The sequence below is a fragment of the Tiliqua scincoides genome, chromosome 4, assembly GCF_035046505.1.
Source record: "Tiliqua scincoides isolate rTilSci1 chromosome 4, rTilSci1.hap2, whole genome shotgun sequence".
NCBI classification, from domain to species: Eukaryota; Metazoa; Chordata; class Lepidosauria; order Squamata; family Scincidae; genus Tiliqua; species Tiliqua scincoides.
Genome location: NC_089824.1, coordinates 109346872 through 109365566, shown reverse-complemented (window position 1 = coordinate 109365566; position 18695 = coordinate 109346872). Strand labels below are relative to the sequence as shown.

At 45.5% G+C, this 18695-nt stretch overlaps 2 protein-coding genes across 2 annotated transcripts in view; one reads left to right on the top strand and one right to left on the bottom strand.

Moving 5' to 3' along the window:
- FIRRM (FIGNL1 interacting regulator of recombination and mitosis) overlaps positions 1–8180 on the bottom strand; it is a 42805-nt gene extending 34625 nt beyond the window's left edge. The window contains exons 1-3 of the mRNA XM_066625296.1: positions 8076–8180; positions 5767–5806; positions 3080–3168 (exon numbers count right to left, since the gene is read on the bottom strand). Of these exons, the coding sequence (XP_066481393.1) occupies positions 3080–3168; positions 5767–5806; positions 8076–8180 (234 nt within the window). The remainder of the gene's footprint in view (positions 1–3079; positions 3169–5766; positions 5807–8075) is intronic.
- A 130-nt stretch (positions 8181–8310) lies between these two features.
- Positions 8311–13007, top strand: METTL18 (methyltransferase 18, RPL3 N3(tau)-histidine). Its single transcript, XM_066625963.1, has 2 exons — positions 8311–8516; positions 11304–13007. The coding sequence occupies exon 2, from the start codon at positions 11470–11472 to the stop codon at positions 12595–12597; it is 1128 nt and encodes a 375-aa protein (XP_066482060.1). The 5' UTR covers positions 8311–8516; positions 11304–11469; the 3' UTR covers positions 12598–13007.
- Positions 13008–18695: the final 5688 nt, after the last annotated feature.

Here is an 18695-nt window from a genome sequence, read left to right as displayed (position 1 = left end):
TAGGACTGGCTGATGATTACTAGTTCTGATAGCTTTAAACAAGCATTCGACAAATTCAGGGAGGACAACAGTTATCAGCCATGGCAGCCAAACACATGCTATGAATGCACTCCTTGTGAACTTCAAAGGCATCCAAATGCCCACTGTTAGAGACAGCCAACCTATTAATGGGGGTTCTCAATTTTCCTTTCTGGCTATAGCCCCTTGTACACAATGTTAAATGGTACAAATGTTAAGCTTCAAAAGCAGCTTTTCAACAGATGCAAGAGACTGTAAGTGTGAAGGGAGATGACTACAAAAGGTCCATTGCATGCACAAGACATATAACAAAGCCCCTTTTGACCCCAGTCAGTGCTGTACTACATGGTCCTTTTGCTTCACCACATAATACAATTCTTATGTTGTTCTTATGTACTGGGTGCAGGTATTCCCCTCTTTACAACAGAGACATAATTTACATGTAACTATACTAACAGTACAAGCTTATGCATGTCTACTCAGTCCATTTCAACTGCACTTTCTCCCAGGTAAGTGTGCATAGGCCTGCATCCTAATACAGGTTATTTGCTAGAAGTATAAGATGCTAACAGTTGATTAAACAAACCCATGTTTTCTATAGTGCATCTCAGATCATTTATTTTATCATAATAAATTTTATTATAATAACTTGATTATTTATTACTCAACCTAGTACTGCAAAAAGTTTTTTTCATGTTTAAAAATCCTGTCTCAGTTCTCAACTACTTAAGACACTTAACTGGGCCAGAAACAGCCAGTTTTCCAGCAAAACATCAGTTCTGAATATCGAACAAGTCCTACCACATGTTCATACTCAGAGAAAATCTCTTTTTAAGAGTATCAAAAAAGACAAAATACCAAAGAAAATCAAAGTACAAATGAATGAATGCCTAAATACGTATATTGTCAGCTCAATCCTAACTAGTGCTGGCACTTTTGAGGTAAGGGAACGTTTGTAAAGCCCCAGCCTGTGTAAAGCCCCAGCCTGGCCAAGGAGACTTCTCAAATCCGCTCTGGCTATTTAGCCAGAGCAAGTCTAAGAGTCCATGTCAGGGGAAAAGGCTCAGGAAGGGGAAATAGGTTATAGTCTGCTTCGCCAATTCCGCCCCCCTCCCAGGTCTCATCTGCCCTGTTTCACCTTCTCCCCATCCAGAAACACCCCCACCTTCATTATGCCGTCCCCCAACCCTGGCACAGCACAGAACAGCACCTTCCTGCTCCGGCGGCCACAGGTCCAGATCAGGCATCAGCGGACAGCACAGGTCTTCCCGCCATTGCAACTTACTCCCAAGTCATTGCAAATGCGCTTTACGGCATATTTGTGACACTCTATGGCAGGGTTTTTCAAACTGGGGCGTCGTGACGCCCCAGCCTGCGGGCCCTGGCCCCTGCCCCCGTAAGGGGTGGGGGCAGCCTGGAGGCAGGGAGGAGGCAGCAGCGCGATCCCCAGGATCACGCTGCTCAGGGGGGCTGCAGGGGCTTGGGTACATGTATGGGTACGTCTGGGTACGCTTGTGCGATCACTCCGCATCTACTTTCACTGCTGCGGGGAGCCCTGCTGCAGGTCACACCAGGCTCCCCGCACCCCCAGGAGGCCGGAGGGGCTTGGGTACGTGTACCCAAGCCCCTGCAGCTCCCCTGAGCAGCGCAATCCAGGGGATCGCACTGCTGCCTTCCCCTGCCCCTGCTGCCTCCCCCCTCCCACCCACACAAGAACTTCGTGGCTCTCAAACTCTACCAGAGAGTTTGAGAACCACTGCTCTATGGGCACAATCCTAACCAGGTCTCCTGAGAAGTAAGTCCTATTTTGTTCAATGGGGCTTACTCTCAGGAAAGTGTGGTTAGGACTGCAACCTTCATCAGTTCAGCTGAGCTGATGGAGCGCAAGGTTAGGATTGCACTTTGTGTCTTGCAAGTGTTTGAGAGAAAGTGAGGAGGATTCATCTTGTCATACAACCTGACCATTCAAAAGGCTGAGATCTACAACAAAGGGATTTTCTGTTTACAATGGAGCCATTCCAAGAAGTTACTGCAAAAAGGGTTGTGCAATTCTATCATTTTGATATATCGTACAAAATAAAATAAAAAATTTCTGGATCTTGAAAATACCTTTTTCTTGTTCAATCACATGTGCACGTTTCCTTTGTTAACAATAAGCAGAATGGTAATTTCCTTTAAAGATCACCAGAGCTATGTTGTAATGCTAATGCTTTTTTTTTTGGAAACCTTTAAAGAACTCCTCCAACTCCAGAAGCAACATAATTGTGGCAATCGCATTGCTGCCCCTTAAGGGGTGGGGCAACAGTGACAGCAGCATTTGGTGTACCTCTTCAGGTATCAGGAGATTGTGTCCCAGTCCTGCTCAGGTTCTTAGCAATTGTGCTAAATAGCATTCACTAGTGCCAGGCTTCATGGTAACTTTCCATAGTAACTTTTTCTGCTCTAATAATAGTGAATAGTACAGTGAATAGTATTAGGGCTACAGTGAATAGTATTGGGGGGAACGTAATGGGGGGAGTTGGTGGCAATGGGGCACAGGGTGGGCAGATAGGATGGGATTGATGTTGGGTCCCCAATCACATACTTAAATAATTTTATTTATTTATTTATTGGGGTCATGGCAGAAAAAGGTTGAAGACCACTGGATTAGATTATTAACTGTATTATTAACCGTTATCAATACAAATTTATGCTATCAATATGTAAGGTAAAACCAAGCTATTTTCATCTTTTGAAGTGAAACTGGTATTTAATGGGCCTGGTGATTATGACAATTTTGACAGTTTGGTGAACGGATATGGGGACATATTGGGCAAGCCATCAAGGGTCATAAAAATCATACAAAGGTTAAGAATTCCTGCACTAGATGGAGTTTGTACCCGTTTATTTACTTCAATATCTAAGTGCCTTGATCTTTATTATTCTATCTGGTTTGTTTTGTTTACAAATATTTAAAAATTAATAAAAATGTATGGAGGGAATTATCCAAAAACAGAATGACATGAGTCTAGAAGAACGGTTACCCCATGCAAAATATCCCAGAGTAAAGACAGTGCAATACCTTCGGTAATATTTTAGAGAAAAATGCTTGCTCCAGTTCAGAAAGATTAATGTGGGGCAGAAATTTTTCAGTCAGAATCCTTAGTATACCTGTGAATACAAGGTTTAGGAAAACAATTGTTGAGAATCCTTTTGAATTAAAGAGCATGATATAGATATTAACATGACATAAAATAATACATTAAAGAAATAAATACATGAATTATACCTGTATATTGAATCACCCCAGTGCAAATTACTGAAGCTTTTTACTACCAAATAAGTGATCAAATATTGTATTTTATAGTTTTAATCTAACAGAAAGTAAGTACAGATGACTGGCTGACAGTACACAGAATTGAGTGTTGGGAGGGTTAGGACAGACAAAAGAAAATATTTCTTTACTCAGAGTGTGGTCAGTCTGTGGAACTCCTTGCCACAGGATGTGGTGACAGCATCTGGCCTGGATGCCTTTAAAAGGGGATTGGACAAGTTTCTGGAGGAAAAATCCATTACGGGTTACAAGCCATGATGTGTATGTGCAACCTCCTGATTTTAGAAATGGGCTATGTCAGAATGCCAGATGCAAGGGAGGGCACCAGGATGCAGGTCTCTTGTTATCTGGTGTGCTCCCTGGGGCATTTGGTGGGCCGCTGTGAGATACAGGAAGCTGGACTAGGTGGGCCTATGGCCTGATCCAGTGGGGCTGTTCTTAACTACAATTCCCAGGAAGCCTTGCAGGTCTCTTGTTATCTGGTGTGCTCCCTGGGGCATTTGGTGGGCCGCTGTGAGATACAGGAAGCTGGACTAGGTGGGCATATGGCCTGATCCAATGGGGCTTTTCTTATGTTCTTATGAGCCTCATGTGGGATAATTGGAAATGACACAATTCCATGCATTCTTGACTGCATACAGACAAAAGCTTTTCAGAGACTGGACAGCTGTCATTGCAACAAGGAACAAGTGCTGCCAAAGTCTCTAGTTTTTGTAGTGCTTCAAGTTGTAATGTGATGAAATACGTAACCACTGGGAAGTGCAAACAATTTGCTATAATAGTTACAAATAGGTTTGGTGCGGCAATGCCGTTGATATCCAAATAGGTTTGGATATCAATGGTATTATCCAAAATGTGACTCTCAAGAAATCTATTTCTCTACCTGCTGCCCCCATTCAGAACTTAATTTGGGCAAAAAAAAAAAGTTCTAAAGTTATTTTAAATACATGAAAGAATAACACTTCAAAAGAAAAAAAAATGCAAAGTTTCCTATAAAAGTGAAGTGACTAGACCAGAAGCTGTTGTCAAGCACATTTGCTCAACTTCACCATTCTACAGATTTGTACGAGACTTGCCTACAAATAGAAAAATGTAGTGAACACTCCCTCCACCTCTGCTTATACACAAAGGTTCTCTTCTTCATTACAGCTGCATACTTCTCAAGTTATCAAAGTTCAGTAAATAGCCATGATACAAAGTCAATCCCATTTTATATAGAAATAATGGCTAGTATACAGCCTTGTCTTTACAAAGCCAAAATGATGATGAGAAACTATAGCCACATATCTTATTTTTTATATAGCTTGACAAATGAGAGCAAAAACTATATTTATGAAGCGCCTAAGTATTGAGGACATAGAATAGCTATAAGCTATTCCTGCTGCCTGAGATCCAGACAGGCAACTAGGAAAAAATCTTTACTTGACAAATCTAGCCAAGCAATATAGCTCCAGAATGTAATATAAGTTTGCCATAACATGGGCAGAGTTTCCTCCTTTGGGCAAAAACTCTCAGCTGTACTGTACGATGTTAGTGCCCCATCCTGCATTGGCAGGATTTGCCAACCAAAAGGAATGCACACCCTATTCATGCTATATGTTTCTTAGCCCTTAGCATGTTTCATTCATATCAAGAATTTATTTACTGAAAGCATCAATTACTTCTAAATATTAATTCTGTAAAATAAATCAAAATCTTCACTGCAAAAGCATGACTTCTATCATGTTTATAACAGGATAGGTAAATTATTTCAATTATTTAAAAAAACTGCTTTTCTGCGGCTCATAAAGACAGATAATACAGTCAGTTCTCTTTATATGCACATTTGTTATTTGCGAGTTCGCTTATCTGCAAGGGACAGAATTGCTACCTTCTCTCGTTATCTGTGCCTCTATTCTCACTATCCACTATGCAGAGACCTTCCGGAGGCTGCAGGGACCTTCAGAATGGCACCTGCGACCAGCATGGATCCCTTTAAAATGGTCGGCAGAAGCTTCTGCCAGTCATTTTAAAGGTGGTTGTGCGCTGGTTGTGGGCATCATTCTGAAGGTCCCTGCAGCATTCAGAGATATTTTAACACTTCCTGCTGATATACTGAGGGTGTCCTCTGCTGGATTCTTCTGATTGTACCCCTGCCCCCCCCAGGGTACCCCTTGTACCCAACCCCATTGATCCCACAGGGTAAGTGGTTTATTATCTGCTAATTTGCTATCCACTGGATTTTCAAGGAACCGAACCCTAGCAGATAACAAGAACTGACTGTATTTCACAGAAACAAAAGTATTTCACATACGCATTCCTTAAATATACAGTCATTCAACATGAATAGGAATAAAATATATGTGGCAGAATAATGCTTATTCAATAACTGCACTCAGTAAAGCACTTTGAAATATGCACAGTACCTCTAGCTGGTTTGCATAATATATACTTACAAATATGCTGACTCCAGTTGTCAGAAATCTGATACACAGAGTACAAATACTAAGGAACAGAACACATACCTACATTTGTAAATAAAGGCTGCCTCAAAAGTGCATGAGACCAAGCCTATCATTTTATGTTTTATTGTGAATTTTTAGAAAGAGAATGTTTTTGATTGAATAGTTTCTTCATTCTATTGCGTTTAAATTACAAAGAACTACAGAACACACATCTGTTTGTTGTTTGGCAAGGGTGCTAAAAGGGATTCCTAGCTTTCCCTTCCATCACAGAACTGCACTTTTGAGGACTGCCCCATTGTAATATCTAGGGACAAGGATATTTTAAATTATTAATTCACAATTAAAATGATCACTTGATATCCATAAACAAAAGCATATATAATTAACGAACCACATACACATTGGTTTTATAAACTGAAAGCTTCAAAAAACTTATAAACATTATATATTTCTCCCGTGTCACTGCGGGTGCAAGCCTAAACCCTTATGTCAGTGCTTTCCAGCACTGACATAAGGGCAATGCAGCTATGAGGCAAGACAGGGCTTTTCAAACTGGGCTGTTGCAATGCCCCAGCCTGCGGGCCCTGGCCCCTGCCCCCTTAAGGGGTGGGGGCAGCCTGGAGGCAGGGAGGAGGCAGCGGCACATTCCCCAGGACTTCGCCACCCAGGGGGGCTGCAGGGGCTTGGGTGCACTTACCCAAGCCTCCTGCAGCCTCCCCAGGCTGCGGGGAGCCCAGCGCGACCTGCAGCAGGGCTCCCTGCAAAAGTGAAAGTAAATGCGGAGCGATTGCTTAAAGAACTTAAAATTGAACTGGGCACTGGGTATGGCTGAAAATCTCACCAATTTTGGGGGGACGGGACGAGGTTATTGCAGGCAGGCAACAGAGAGAATTCACTTGGTGGAACAAGGCTGGCTTTCTCATCTCCCCTTAATTTTTTGTTTTACTCTAAGTATTTATAATTATTCATTTTAAGTTATTTATAGCCTGCCTATCTAGGGAAAATAGCATAATTTCAGTGCTTGCCATGGGCAATTTCAATACTTGCTGCATTCTCATGAAAGTACTTCCTGCTTGATGTCACTTCTGGCCATGACATCATTTCCAGGTTAATGACATTGCTTCTGACAGGTCCCAGACAGATTGTCATTCTAAAAAGTGGGTCATGGTGCTAAAAGTTTGAGAACCACTGCTCTAGGTCACTGATCAAGAGGTCCTAGATGGAGCAAGAGTATTCAACTCCTTCTCCTCCCATACCAGTTTAATTGCCAAGAAAGAAGTTACTCTGCTCTGACTGCATTTTGTTCCAAAGCACTGGTCAAACAAACAGAAGGATTCTTTACTAAACCATCATACCTGCCTTTCAGCAAACGGGGCCTGTTTTGTATATTGTAAATCAGTGTTTCTCAAACTATGGGTCAGGACCTACTAGGTGGGTTGTGAGCCAATTGTATTTGACAAGGTTTCACTGTGTTCCACGACATCCTAATCAGCAAGTTGGTAAAATATGGGCTAGATCAGTGTTTCTCAAACTGTGCATGGGGACCCACTAAGTGGGTTGCGAGCCAATTGCAGGTGGGTCCCCATCATTTCAATATTTTATTTCTAATATATTAGACTTGATGCTATCACGGTCTGTGACTGCATTTGGAGAAATGTTACAGACCTGTACTTTTAACAAGCAACTTATATTCTTTTAACAATGATAGTCAATGGGATTTACTCCTGGGTAAGCATGGTAGGACTGCAGCCTAGGATTGTTAGAAATTTCCCTGCTTAATTTCTGGTGGGCCCCAGGTGTAAGCCCCATTGAACAAAATAGGACTTACTTCTGAGTAGACCTGGCTAGGACTGGTCCCTAACACTGTACCAAAGCACAAGGCCGTGAAAGGTGCTGGGTTAAGGACCAACTTTGCAGCACTGGTGCAGCCCCAAGGCAATGGATCAAGCATCCCCTTCCCTCGAGGCCTCTGTGCCTGCCTCCCCCCTGCAGGATGCAGCACACACCCGGCTGGCATGACTGCATCAGTGCTGCAAAGCTGCACAGAACTGGGCCCTAAGGCTGCAGTGGGACTTACTTCCGAGTAGACAGGCCTCGGGTCGTGCTCTTAGGCTGCAATCCTATGCACGCTTTCCTGGGAGGAAGCCCCACTGACGCCCGTGGGACTTCCTTCTGAGTAGACAAGCCTAGGCTTGTGCTGTAGAGAGAGGGATCGCCACCTCCCGCGAGCGCAGCCCCCGCCTCGCCTCCCCCCCGCAGCCCGCCACGGACGGCGAGGCCTGGCAGCGCGAGAAGGATATGAGGAGCCGCGGCAGGGCCGTGGAGAGCTGGCGGCCGCACAGCTCCGGGCCCCAGCCCTCCACCTCCGTCAGCAGCGCCAGCGCTTCGGGCTCGGCCTGAGACATGCTGAGGGAAGGAGGGCCGCGGCGATGGCGGCCGCTTCCGAAGTTGCCGCCTTCAAGCGAGCGCCGCCCAGCGCCGCATCCCGGCAGGCCCCGCGGCAGACCTGCAGCCTCAGCGCTTGGGCGCCAGGTGGGGACTCGGCGGACGCCTTCCCGCGGGGCAGCGTCTCACTTCGCTCACGGCCCGCTCCCCCGACAGCCTCGCCCTCTGTCTCCCGGGGAAGGCTGGCAGAGCTGGTCCGCCCTGGGACTGGCGTGGGGAGCGCCGCTCTCCCTGGACCAGGAGAGGGACGGAGCAGAAGAGGCGGTGCGGGGCGAGTGAGTGTTGGGAGACAAGAGGTAGGACTTCTTTACCCAGCGCGTGGTTGGTCTGTGGAACTCCCTGCCACAGGGCGTGGTGCTGGCATCTCGCCTGGGTGCCTTTGAGAGAGGTTTGGACCAGTTTCTAGAGGAAAAGCCCATCGCGGGCTACAAGTCAGGATGGGGACGTGCATATAAGATGTGCATATGGGGATGTCCTGATTTTAAGCATTTAAGAAGACCCCCCCACTGGGTCAGGCCAAAGGCCCATCTTGTAGGCTGCCAGATGCAGGGAGGGCACCAGGTCACAGCTTGTATCTTGTCTTGTGTGCTCCCTGAAGCACTTGGTGGGCCACTGTGAGATCCAGGAAGCTGCACTAGATCCAGCTGCACTGGCCTGACCCAGCAGGGATGTTCGGGGGAGGGGAAGTGGCGTGGCATGCTGGAGCTCTATTCCCCTCTCACTTTTCCACTCCAGGGAGTCCCACCTGGCGCTCAGACAACAGATAAGGGCTAGGTCCAAGACAGAGGCTGCACTTTCCAAGTTCCCACTTTTCTGGGATTGGTAGGAAAAGATTTGGGGTCACACAGCAGAACTTCTAGATAGGATTGCCAGGTCTGGTCTAAATGACCCACCTGTCTTTCTCATAATCAAGATAAAGTAGCATGTCTCCTTTCTTCAGGGTTGGATTGATGAACAAGCCCAGTAAGCCAGTGGTTATCACACATTTAGCACCGGGACCCACTGTTTAGAATGAGAATCTCTCGGGACCCACTGGAAGTGATGTTATGACTGGAAGTGACGACATCAAGCAGGAAAATTTTTAACAATCCTAGGCTGTAATTCTGCCTACACTTACCCAGGAGTAAGTCCCATTGACTGTCATTGTTAAAAGAATATGCAGAGTAGCTTGTTAAAAGTACAGGTCTGTAACATTTCCCCAAATGCAGTCACATACCATGGTAGCATCAAGTCTAATAAATTAAAAATAAAATATTGAAATGAATGGGGACCCACCTGAAATTGGCTTGTGACCCACCTAGTGGGTTGCAACCCAGAGATTGAGAAACACTGCAGTAAGCTATAGCTTAGAACTTGGTGTGTTAAGTTTATATATATTGGGGTGTCAAAGTCATTTCACACAGTAGGCTGAAATAGAATTCATGATGCCTGCTGAGGGCCAGAAATTATGTAGTTAACCCATTTCTGCCCAGCCCACAGGTGTGCACATTTGATCCCTGTTGCATATGGCTTAAACAGGAAGTGATGTCATTAAGCTGGCCATGACCAGAAATAAGCACATTTTCTTTAATTAGGAACTCAGCAGCTGCAAATGATAGAATAGAAAATATGCAAATCTTGACCATATTTCCAGGGTATGCAAGAGCCGTTTAGATAGTTTTTTTGTGGCATCTATTATATGAATTAATGCAAATATCAAGTCTTGTCTTCGTCCTTTCTGTTAGAATATTAAACCATTTTTGCTAATGGGATGGCATTTCATAGATTTAACATAGTTTAATGCTCCAGCATGGCTTAATTCTGCCCTGCCCTTCCCCACACAAACCATCCTCAGTGCTTCACTCACACATGGAGGTGAAAAGTCTGAATCCCTGTTCAGATGAACAACGGAGGTTCTTCATGGTTAGACACCATCAGTAAGCTGGACAAGCCACACTGCCACTGAGCTCATAGCTTCATTCCTGCACTTCTCAGGAAGAGCATTCATCTGAAGAAGCAAACTCTCTCCCTGAGGAAAGAATTTATATGCAATATGTTGTGCTGAAATACTGATGTTATAAAACAGCTACAGTGCTCTTCACTGGGAGAGCAGGGAATGGGGCTGGCTGGTAAATTCATAGGCATTGTGAAAGCATAGAAATACTGGCATTCCACAGCATCACAACATATGCATTGACCTCCAAATATTATAGATTTTGTGGATATTCCCAGGGAGCGTGTTTGCATCTTCAGAGAAATGGGGCAATTTAGGGAGAATAGGTCACAGAGCTATAAATGCTGGGGGGGGGCATGGCTTGTCTGCGTGCTCGCATACATTGTTTAACTGGTGGGTCTTTGCAGATGGATAACATCTGGATAGAGCTTGAACTGTCCCTAATCTTGCACTTGATGTTTTACATTAGTTTATTAACTGAATGCTTTGGGGCAATTTGACATCTCCTCTCCAAATAACTAAGTGGTACCAGGGGAATTTGTGCATGCCCTCACTCCTGATTGTGCAAGTATCATGTCATGTGAAATGAGCTCTAGGTCTCCTGGGTCTCAGATCCTGAGCCAAGAGTTGGTGCCTTGCAGATAAGAGAGAGGACATATTACAGACAGCCCAGCCCTTTTTCATCCCATTGGAGGAAGGAGAGAGAGAGAGAGTTTTAGTTATTAATGTTTTGTTGGAAAACAGAACAGAAAAGATTAATGCCAAATGATTTTGTAGAGAAACATTTCCGTTATCAAGAGTAGGGTACTACTACTACTCCTCTGGGAAGTTAACAGTGTACATTATCTTATGTTGTTTTTGGTTGCTGCTTCTATAATCTAAGGCCAGTTTTCTTTAAAGTAAAGGCAGGACAGGCTTTTGTTGGTTGAACAATATTGCCTTTACAAAATGTATAGACATCTCTGCATGCAGGTTATCTACTTCTTATGGACAGAATACCATAACAATCTTTTCAGATGGAGGAATATTGCAAGAACTTGCTTCCTTAAACAGTGATAACATTTTAGGGGGAAAAATAATCTGCTATCTTTTTCCTATTACTACTGTTGTCAGATATTCATCATTGGTGTGTGTGTGTGTTTCTTTTTAGATCATTGTGCATTTTGAAGGTGACCTTGATAGAAACACAATTACAGTGAAGAGAATCTTACAGTAAAGACTGGATCTGCAAACTATCAGGACAGCACAGCACTTCATTAGTGGTGGTCACACTTTAGGCACACAATCTGAATTTTTTGTGCCTGCATCTCAAGAAAATGTCATTTCAGTTCAACTTTTCAATAGAGGATGCAGCAGAAATCAAGACAGATACTCTTGAAAATGACAAGATACAGCAGAAATTGGTACAGGATTCTTTAGTATTCTCGGACAACCAAGAAAACCTTCCAAGAAAGGATAAAAATGTTTCCTTAGAAGAAAATGTATTACATCAGAAACCTTTATTAGAAATTTCTGCTCATGTGGCAGGCCACAGCTCTATGAGTAAAAGTACGGACACGGCTTTGTCAAAGAGACATTCCTACCCTAAATGTGCCAAGGAGCATAGTATTCCTAAAGATGTCAGTAAAATATTAGAAAATAAAGTTATGGGAACCCTACCAGGCATGTGCCATGTAAATATGTCTGTGGTGGAGGCAGCACTTCCAAATTACTCCCCTGGGGAAGACATAGTGTCTCAAAGTATTTCTTCTCACTCTGATCTAATCACAGGTGTCTATGAAGGAGGTCTGAAAATTTGGGAGTGCACCTTTGATCTCATGCATTATTTGTCAGAAGCTGAAATTCAGTTTGCACACAAGTCCATTTTGGATCTTGGCTGTGGGGCTGGACTGCTGGGAATAGTTGCACTGAAAGGAAATGCTGAAAGAGTCCACTTTCAGGATTATAACAGCACGGTGATTGAAGAAATAACGCTACCTAATGTACTTGTTAATTGTGATCATGGTGATGATGACGACGACGACGATGATGATGATGACGATGATGATGATGATGAAGGAATTACTGAGCCTGCTCTAAAACTATGTAGAAAAAGAGACTTTCCCCAAGCTGTGCTCTCTAAATGCAAATTCTTTTCTGGGGAATGGTCACAGTTTACTGAACTTCTTCTAAGCAACAAGTTCTTAGTTAAATATGATCTAATTCTCACCTCGGAGACAATCTACAATCCTGATTACTATGAGACTTTGCACGATGTGCTTTCAAGATTACTAAAAACAAATGGTTGTGTATATTTGGCTAGCAAAGCACATTATTTTGGGTGTGGAGGTGGGGTCCTACTTTTTACAAAATTCATTGAAGAGAAAAATGTGTTTAAGTCTAGACTTGTTAAAGTTATTGACAAAGGACTAAAGCGTTACATTATCAAACTGGTCTTTAAGTAGTCTTGTTAATGTGGATTTGCTCAGGGCATTAGTAAAGATAATTTTTTTTTAATTTTCTTGGATCTCCTTTGGTGAATTGCTTGTGCATTTTTGGGCTCATCATTCTCTTCTGTTATTGTTCCTTTTATCCCCCTGACTTTACTGCTCCAACTTTTCTGCCACCATAGAGTCCATGACAGAAACTCCCAAATTCTTTGTAAATCCAGATAATGACCCAGACAATTCTAAATATCAATCTGAAACAATCTGAGTTTCCCCTGCATAATCTGGAATTATTTGGTGCAGAATATACAGGTCTGGATATTGCATTGTCTTCTTAAACAAGCAAGCTCTCTTCTCCTATAAAGTTCCAAGTCTGCATTTTTTTTCCCTGAATAAAGTTGTCCAATAAATTCTATTTCCTTGCCTAATGTGTGTCCTTGTTTGGGACTGATATTTCTTTTCAGCCCAGAGTCGACATGTACCACTGGCTATAGTTGCTGACCTATAGTAAGGACATAATTGTCAAACAAATGTTCTTCTAGCCCAGGGGTGTCCAAACTTTTTGGCAGGAGGGCCACATCATCTCTCTGACACTGTGTTGGGGGCCGGGAATAAAAAAGAATTAATTTACATTTAAAATTTGAATAAATTTACATATATTTACATAAATGAATATATTGGAGATGGAACTTATATGAATGAATGAAGGTCTTGCAATAGCTCAAGGCTTATAAAAGTCCTTACACAAAGCAAGACTGGCCTTTCCTTCACTGCTGCTGCAGCATCACAGTCATGAAACAGCAAGCAGTGGAGGGATCCCTCATTCACAGTTCATGCGAGAGGTCAAACTGTCGCCCTTACACTGAGAACAGTTGCACTGGGGCAGCAAGGGCTCCAGTAAGTCTCCGGAGGGCCAGATTCTCATTGGAAACTGGGGGCTAATCACGGGCCAGATTGGGAGTCCTCGAGGACCGCAAGTGGCCCCTGGGCCGGGGTTTGGGCACCCCTGTTCTAGCCTAACAGTGTCAAGCAAAATACTCCAAAGTTAATATAAACACTGCTTCATTGGCATCCTTCAGTCTCGGAAGACTATGGTATCGTGCTCTGAATGGTGGTTCTGGAACAGTGTCCTCTCCATTGCGCAAAGCCTGGGTAAAGTAGATATGGAGGATAGACTGTTACCCATGCTGCAAATCCCCCCTCTCCACGTTGCTGAAATTGGTTCCAGCGGCATCACAGAAGTTGCCAGAATGTGACTGTGTTCAGCCATGAACTGCCTCAGGGACTCCAGCTCCGGATTTTCCCTCGAGGTTGACTCCTGAAGCCTTTTCCATAACCGGATGTAGCCACAAGGCAGTGGAGGTTTGGGATCAGAGTTTTCCTTCTCTCAGATGAGCTGCCTTCCCAGGCTAATGAGACCCATCTACCCGGTAGCTGTTTAGTTGCCTCTTACAACAAGTACAGCCAAACTGAGGGCCTATTCTTATCCCCCAGCCCCCAGGGGTTAAACACTGAGATGTTTTACAAGTGCTGAGGACAAACAGCATGGCAACTATCATCTTGCTTGTCCTCAGCACCTGCAAAATACCTCTAAATGTATTGTATTGTCACCTTTAGAACAGAACATGCCAATAGTGAAATATGTTTTTGATATTCAACTTGAGGTTTAAGTTTTCATGTGGAAGTTGGTTTGAACGGCTGGACCCCAACCGTTTAATGTATTGTTTCATTAATTGTAAGCGGTTTATTATTTTTTATGGAAACTTGTATTTTTTATGGAAATATTTGTCTTGGCAAAGGAAAGGCGGGATATAATTTTTTAAAACAAATTTGTGTAAGTGGATAGTCAGTAATTTGTCCATCTCCAAAAATGTAGGACAGCTGGGGTGCACAACTCAAGAAACACTCTGAGGGCATTGATTCCTTTTTGAGACTTCAGAGGGCTACATTAACTGGTAAAACATTTTTGCTACAATTTTTACTTGGTGTTTTCTTTTTAATCCATTCTCTGTTAACCCATTTTTCTCTATGCCTCACAGAATGCATAATTATTCTCTCTGAACTCCTCTGTGAAGACTCCAGCATTTCTATCTAATCCAAATTACACATTCTCTCTTTTCTCCCATTTTGCTTGATTGTGTCAGTTCTTCTCCCCCTGTGCCACCACAGGTCAGCATCAGTGTTCCCTGTAACAGGAGCCATGTCATCACTGAGCTTCGGAGCACCATAAAGGAAGCTGTGCGGGGCTCTGATTCTAGCTGCACAGCCACACAGCTTAGAGCAGGGGTGTCCAAAGTTTTCAGCAGGAGGGCCACATCATCTCTCTGACACTGTGTCGGGGGCCAGGGAAAAAAGAATTAATTTACATTTAAAATTTGAATAAATTTACATAAGTTTACATAAATTAATATACTAGAGGTGAAGCTTATATGAATGAATGAAGGTCTTGCAATAGGTCAAGGCCTATAAAAGGCCTTGCACAAAGCAAGGCTGGTCTTTGCTGCCTCTACTGCATCATAGACGTGAAACAGCAATCAGTGGAGGGAGCCCTCATCCCACAGCTAAAGCGAGAGGTCAAACAGTTGCCCTCATGCTGAGAGCAGTTGCGTTGGGCTAGTGCAGGCTGCAGCAAGTTTCTGGAGGGCCACAGGCTCATTGGAGGCTGGGGTCTCCCTGAGGGCCACATTGGGAGTCTTCGAGGGCCGCAAGTGGCCCCAGGGCTGGGGTTTGGGCACCCCTGGCTTACAAGAAACAATGGTCAACACCCGCATCTGTCTGTCCCCTTTTCCTACCTATGTGACCTGTCTATATTATTTCCCCTTTTCTCTCTATACCCAACAGTACACTGTTCCTACATCACCAGCTGTCTTGCATTCAACACTGCTCCCTCAATTCTGTAGTGTTGTCTGAGCCTCCCTGTTCTTCCCCCCCCCCCGTTTGTAGTATATTGTTAACTGACTACTTATTGTCTAATCACAGTCAAATATTCAATAATCCATAAAACCAAATGCACTCTTCGTATGTATGTGGTGGTCTAACTCTTTAATTACATTCTAGTATCATGTGATATCAAAGGTAGAGTGAAGCGTCTTGCTCCCCAGCTTTGCAAGAATGGGGGTATACACACACCCCATTCAGAAACAAGCTCTCTTGTTTGATTTGGTGTGTGCCACCTCCACTGCCAATTTCACCCGCCTCCCAGGCCCTGTGTTACGTGCATTTTAAAACTGATTTATCCTTTTATATTTCCTATGTGTGCTCAATTTCATTTTAAACAAATTTTATAACTGATCTCTAATTGGGGTCCAAGATAACAGCCCAAAAACGGAATTCTTACCTGGGAATCTCATGTTCTAGGAAGGAGGGAGGGCACTCGTCACAAAATGAATTGCCCCTGCCCGCAGGAGGCAGGACCGGACTTGCTCAGGTCTTCTCCTTCCAGGGAGGGCACCCCCAAACGCAGTCTGGTACTGTCAAGTTGGAACTCAGGAGTCCTCCGCTGTGGCACATAACTAAGTGCCAAACTAACAACTCAACATTGAAACCGTTAACCACAGCAACACAGAAGAGGCAGAACCAACCACAGTTGGCTGGGAAAAGACTTGGTGAAACAAGGCCAGGTAAAGGAAAAAACCTGGCACCCATTCCCATCCAGTTACTCCCCGCCCAACTATCATGAGTAGTTATGGGATAGCATTCGATGCGATGTGGTGAGTTGAGTGCCCTCCTTCCCTCTTCCCAGAAGAGGAGATTCTCTGGAAGAGGAAGGGGTTAATTCTGTACTGTGTGGGATGCCCCTCCCTTTGCACGAGACAGGGTGGGACTGCTGACGTTGTCTCCTCCACTAGGGGGCCTCCCAGTCCAGTCCTGGCTCTCCAAGGGACAGGTCGAGTTTTTGCTAGCTCCAGAGAGCTTAGTGTTTTCTACCTTTCTCCTCCTTCCTCTTCAAGAAGATCTCTCCCTGGCCTCCATCCCCCCCCCGCTCTTTTTCTCCTCCATTGCCCTTCCCTACCCAGTCCCTAGTCCTAGGCAGGGACTGGGTCTGCTTTGGGGGCAGCGCCGGGGGTTTGTGAGCTGACTGGCAGGGGCCTGGGCGACAGCTGCAGCAAGTCAGCCAGGAGAGCACCAGCCCTTTGGTGCACAAAAACTACGGGGAGGGGGGGTTTAAGTATCCCTGCAGGCATGCCACCACAGGGGTAAGCCTTCTCCCCCTCCTTCCCCCCCCCCCGCCTCAGCCTCTGGAGCTCCAGAGGTGCCTTCTGCACACATACTATCACGTGCGGGAGGAGAGAGAGGCCATACATGGCACCCCGGAGGGCCTTCCTGGAGCATCTTCCTTCGGGGTGCGGCTTTGAGGCCCCGGCTTCCTTCCATGTGCCAGACCCGGGTGCAGGCAAGGAGAGAGGCAAGCAGCACAGCCTTGCAAAGGGGAGGTCCAGATCCCCCTCCTCCTCTCCCTCCCTCTCCTCCTCCTCCCACACATCTGGGTCTGGGAGGAAAGGAGGGAGGAAGGGGAACTCTCTGGGGATGATGCGGATAGTGAACTGCCCCAGAAGGCGGATAGGCTCTTCCTGTTCCCCAGAGTGATGGGCAAGGCTTCCCAGTCTCTAAACCTTGCTCCTGAGGGCGACACCACACAGAATCAGGAAGGGGGCACCTCAGCAAACCTACATGGCTTGTTTCCCAAGGGCCCAGTCAAGCCCACAGTCCTGCCCTTCCCAGAAGCCTTCCAGCATGTGCTGGACGTTGAATGGGCCAATCCTAACCAACATAGACACAGCTCCCGGGTTATAGACAAGCTGTACACCCTGCCAGACAAGGTACTCCAGTCCTTGAAAGTTCCAGTGGTGGATGCTCCTGTCGCAGCGCTATCCTCCAGTGCAGTTCTTCCCTCCGAGGGGGAAGGGGGTCCCAAAGATGGTTGTGACAAAAGAATTGAGGGCTCCCTCAAGCGCAACTTTGAGGTCACCTCCCACGCTCTGCGTGCAGTAGCCGCCAATTCCATTATGGCCAGGGCTACCTTCCTGTGGGCAGAGGAATTGGCAGCCTCAGAGCATGGAACGTCCAAGAGGGCAAGGAGTTCCTTAAAGAAAATAGCCCTGGCAGCTGCCTTTACGGCAGACTCCTCACTAGATGCACTGCAGTTGAATGCAGGGCCCTGGTTTCTAACGTGGTTGCTAGGTTCCGCATTTGGCTATGTGCCTGGGATGGCGATGCAGCCTCTCAGTCTAGATTGGTAGGCATGCCTTTCCAAGGGGGTAAGCTCTTTGGACAGGCCCTGGATCCTCTTCTGGTGGAGTCCAAGGACAAACAAACGCAAGGTTCTTCCTTTGGGCAAGAAGGAGCCTAGCAAGGGAAAGTCTAGTACTTTTTGCTCCTTCAGGTTCAATTTCAGATCACAGGACATGCCCAAGTCCAGGGCCAAGTGGGCCTAATCCTGCCTCTTCCCCAGAAGTAGGCCCCAGAGCGGCGCTGGCTCAGGACAAATCCCCAAGGCCACCACAGACCACCGGGGAGGCATAATGCCAAGCTTGGAGACGCCCCCTGCCCTATAGGGGGGCGCCTCCTTGGCTTTGCGGACTCCTTGTGGGTTACCGCCTCCGACACCTGGGTTCCCCAGGTGGTTTCCCTAGACTGCGCACTGGCATGCCTCAGTCCTCCCCAAGAGCGTTTCTGGTGGGTCCCAGTGTCCAGGAACCCCCTGAAACACCAGTAGATGCTGGACGACATCCAACACCTATGGGACATCAGGGCAATAGAGAGAGTGCCTGCAGCCCAGAGGGGTTGGGGGGTGTATTCAGTATTCTTCCTGGTGCTAAAGAGGAACAGAAAAATGAGGGACCTACAGGTTACCATACAGGGACTCAGGGTGTCTTGTCAGGATGTGGTGGCTTGGTCCCAGTTGAACAACATTTTGGGGGAAGGAATTAACCGTAGCATCTTTGCACACCCAAATGTCAGGCATTTCCTTAAGGAGGTAGCTCTTCTCAACCCCCCAAATGTACATAGGTTTCCTACCTGGGACTTGGGGATGGTCTTTTCTGCCATGATGAAGGCTCCCTTTGAGCCCATGGCCACGGCCCCCTTGAAGGAAGTCGCGATTACCTCGGCCAGGA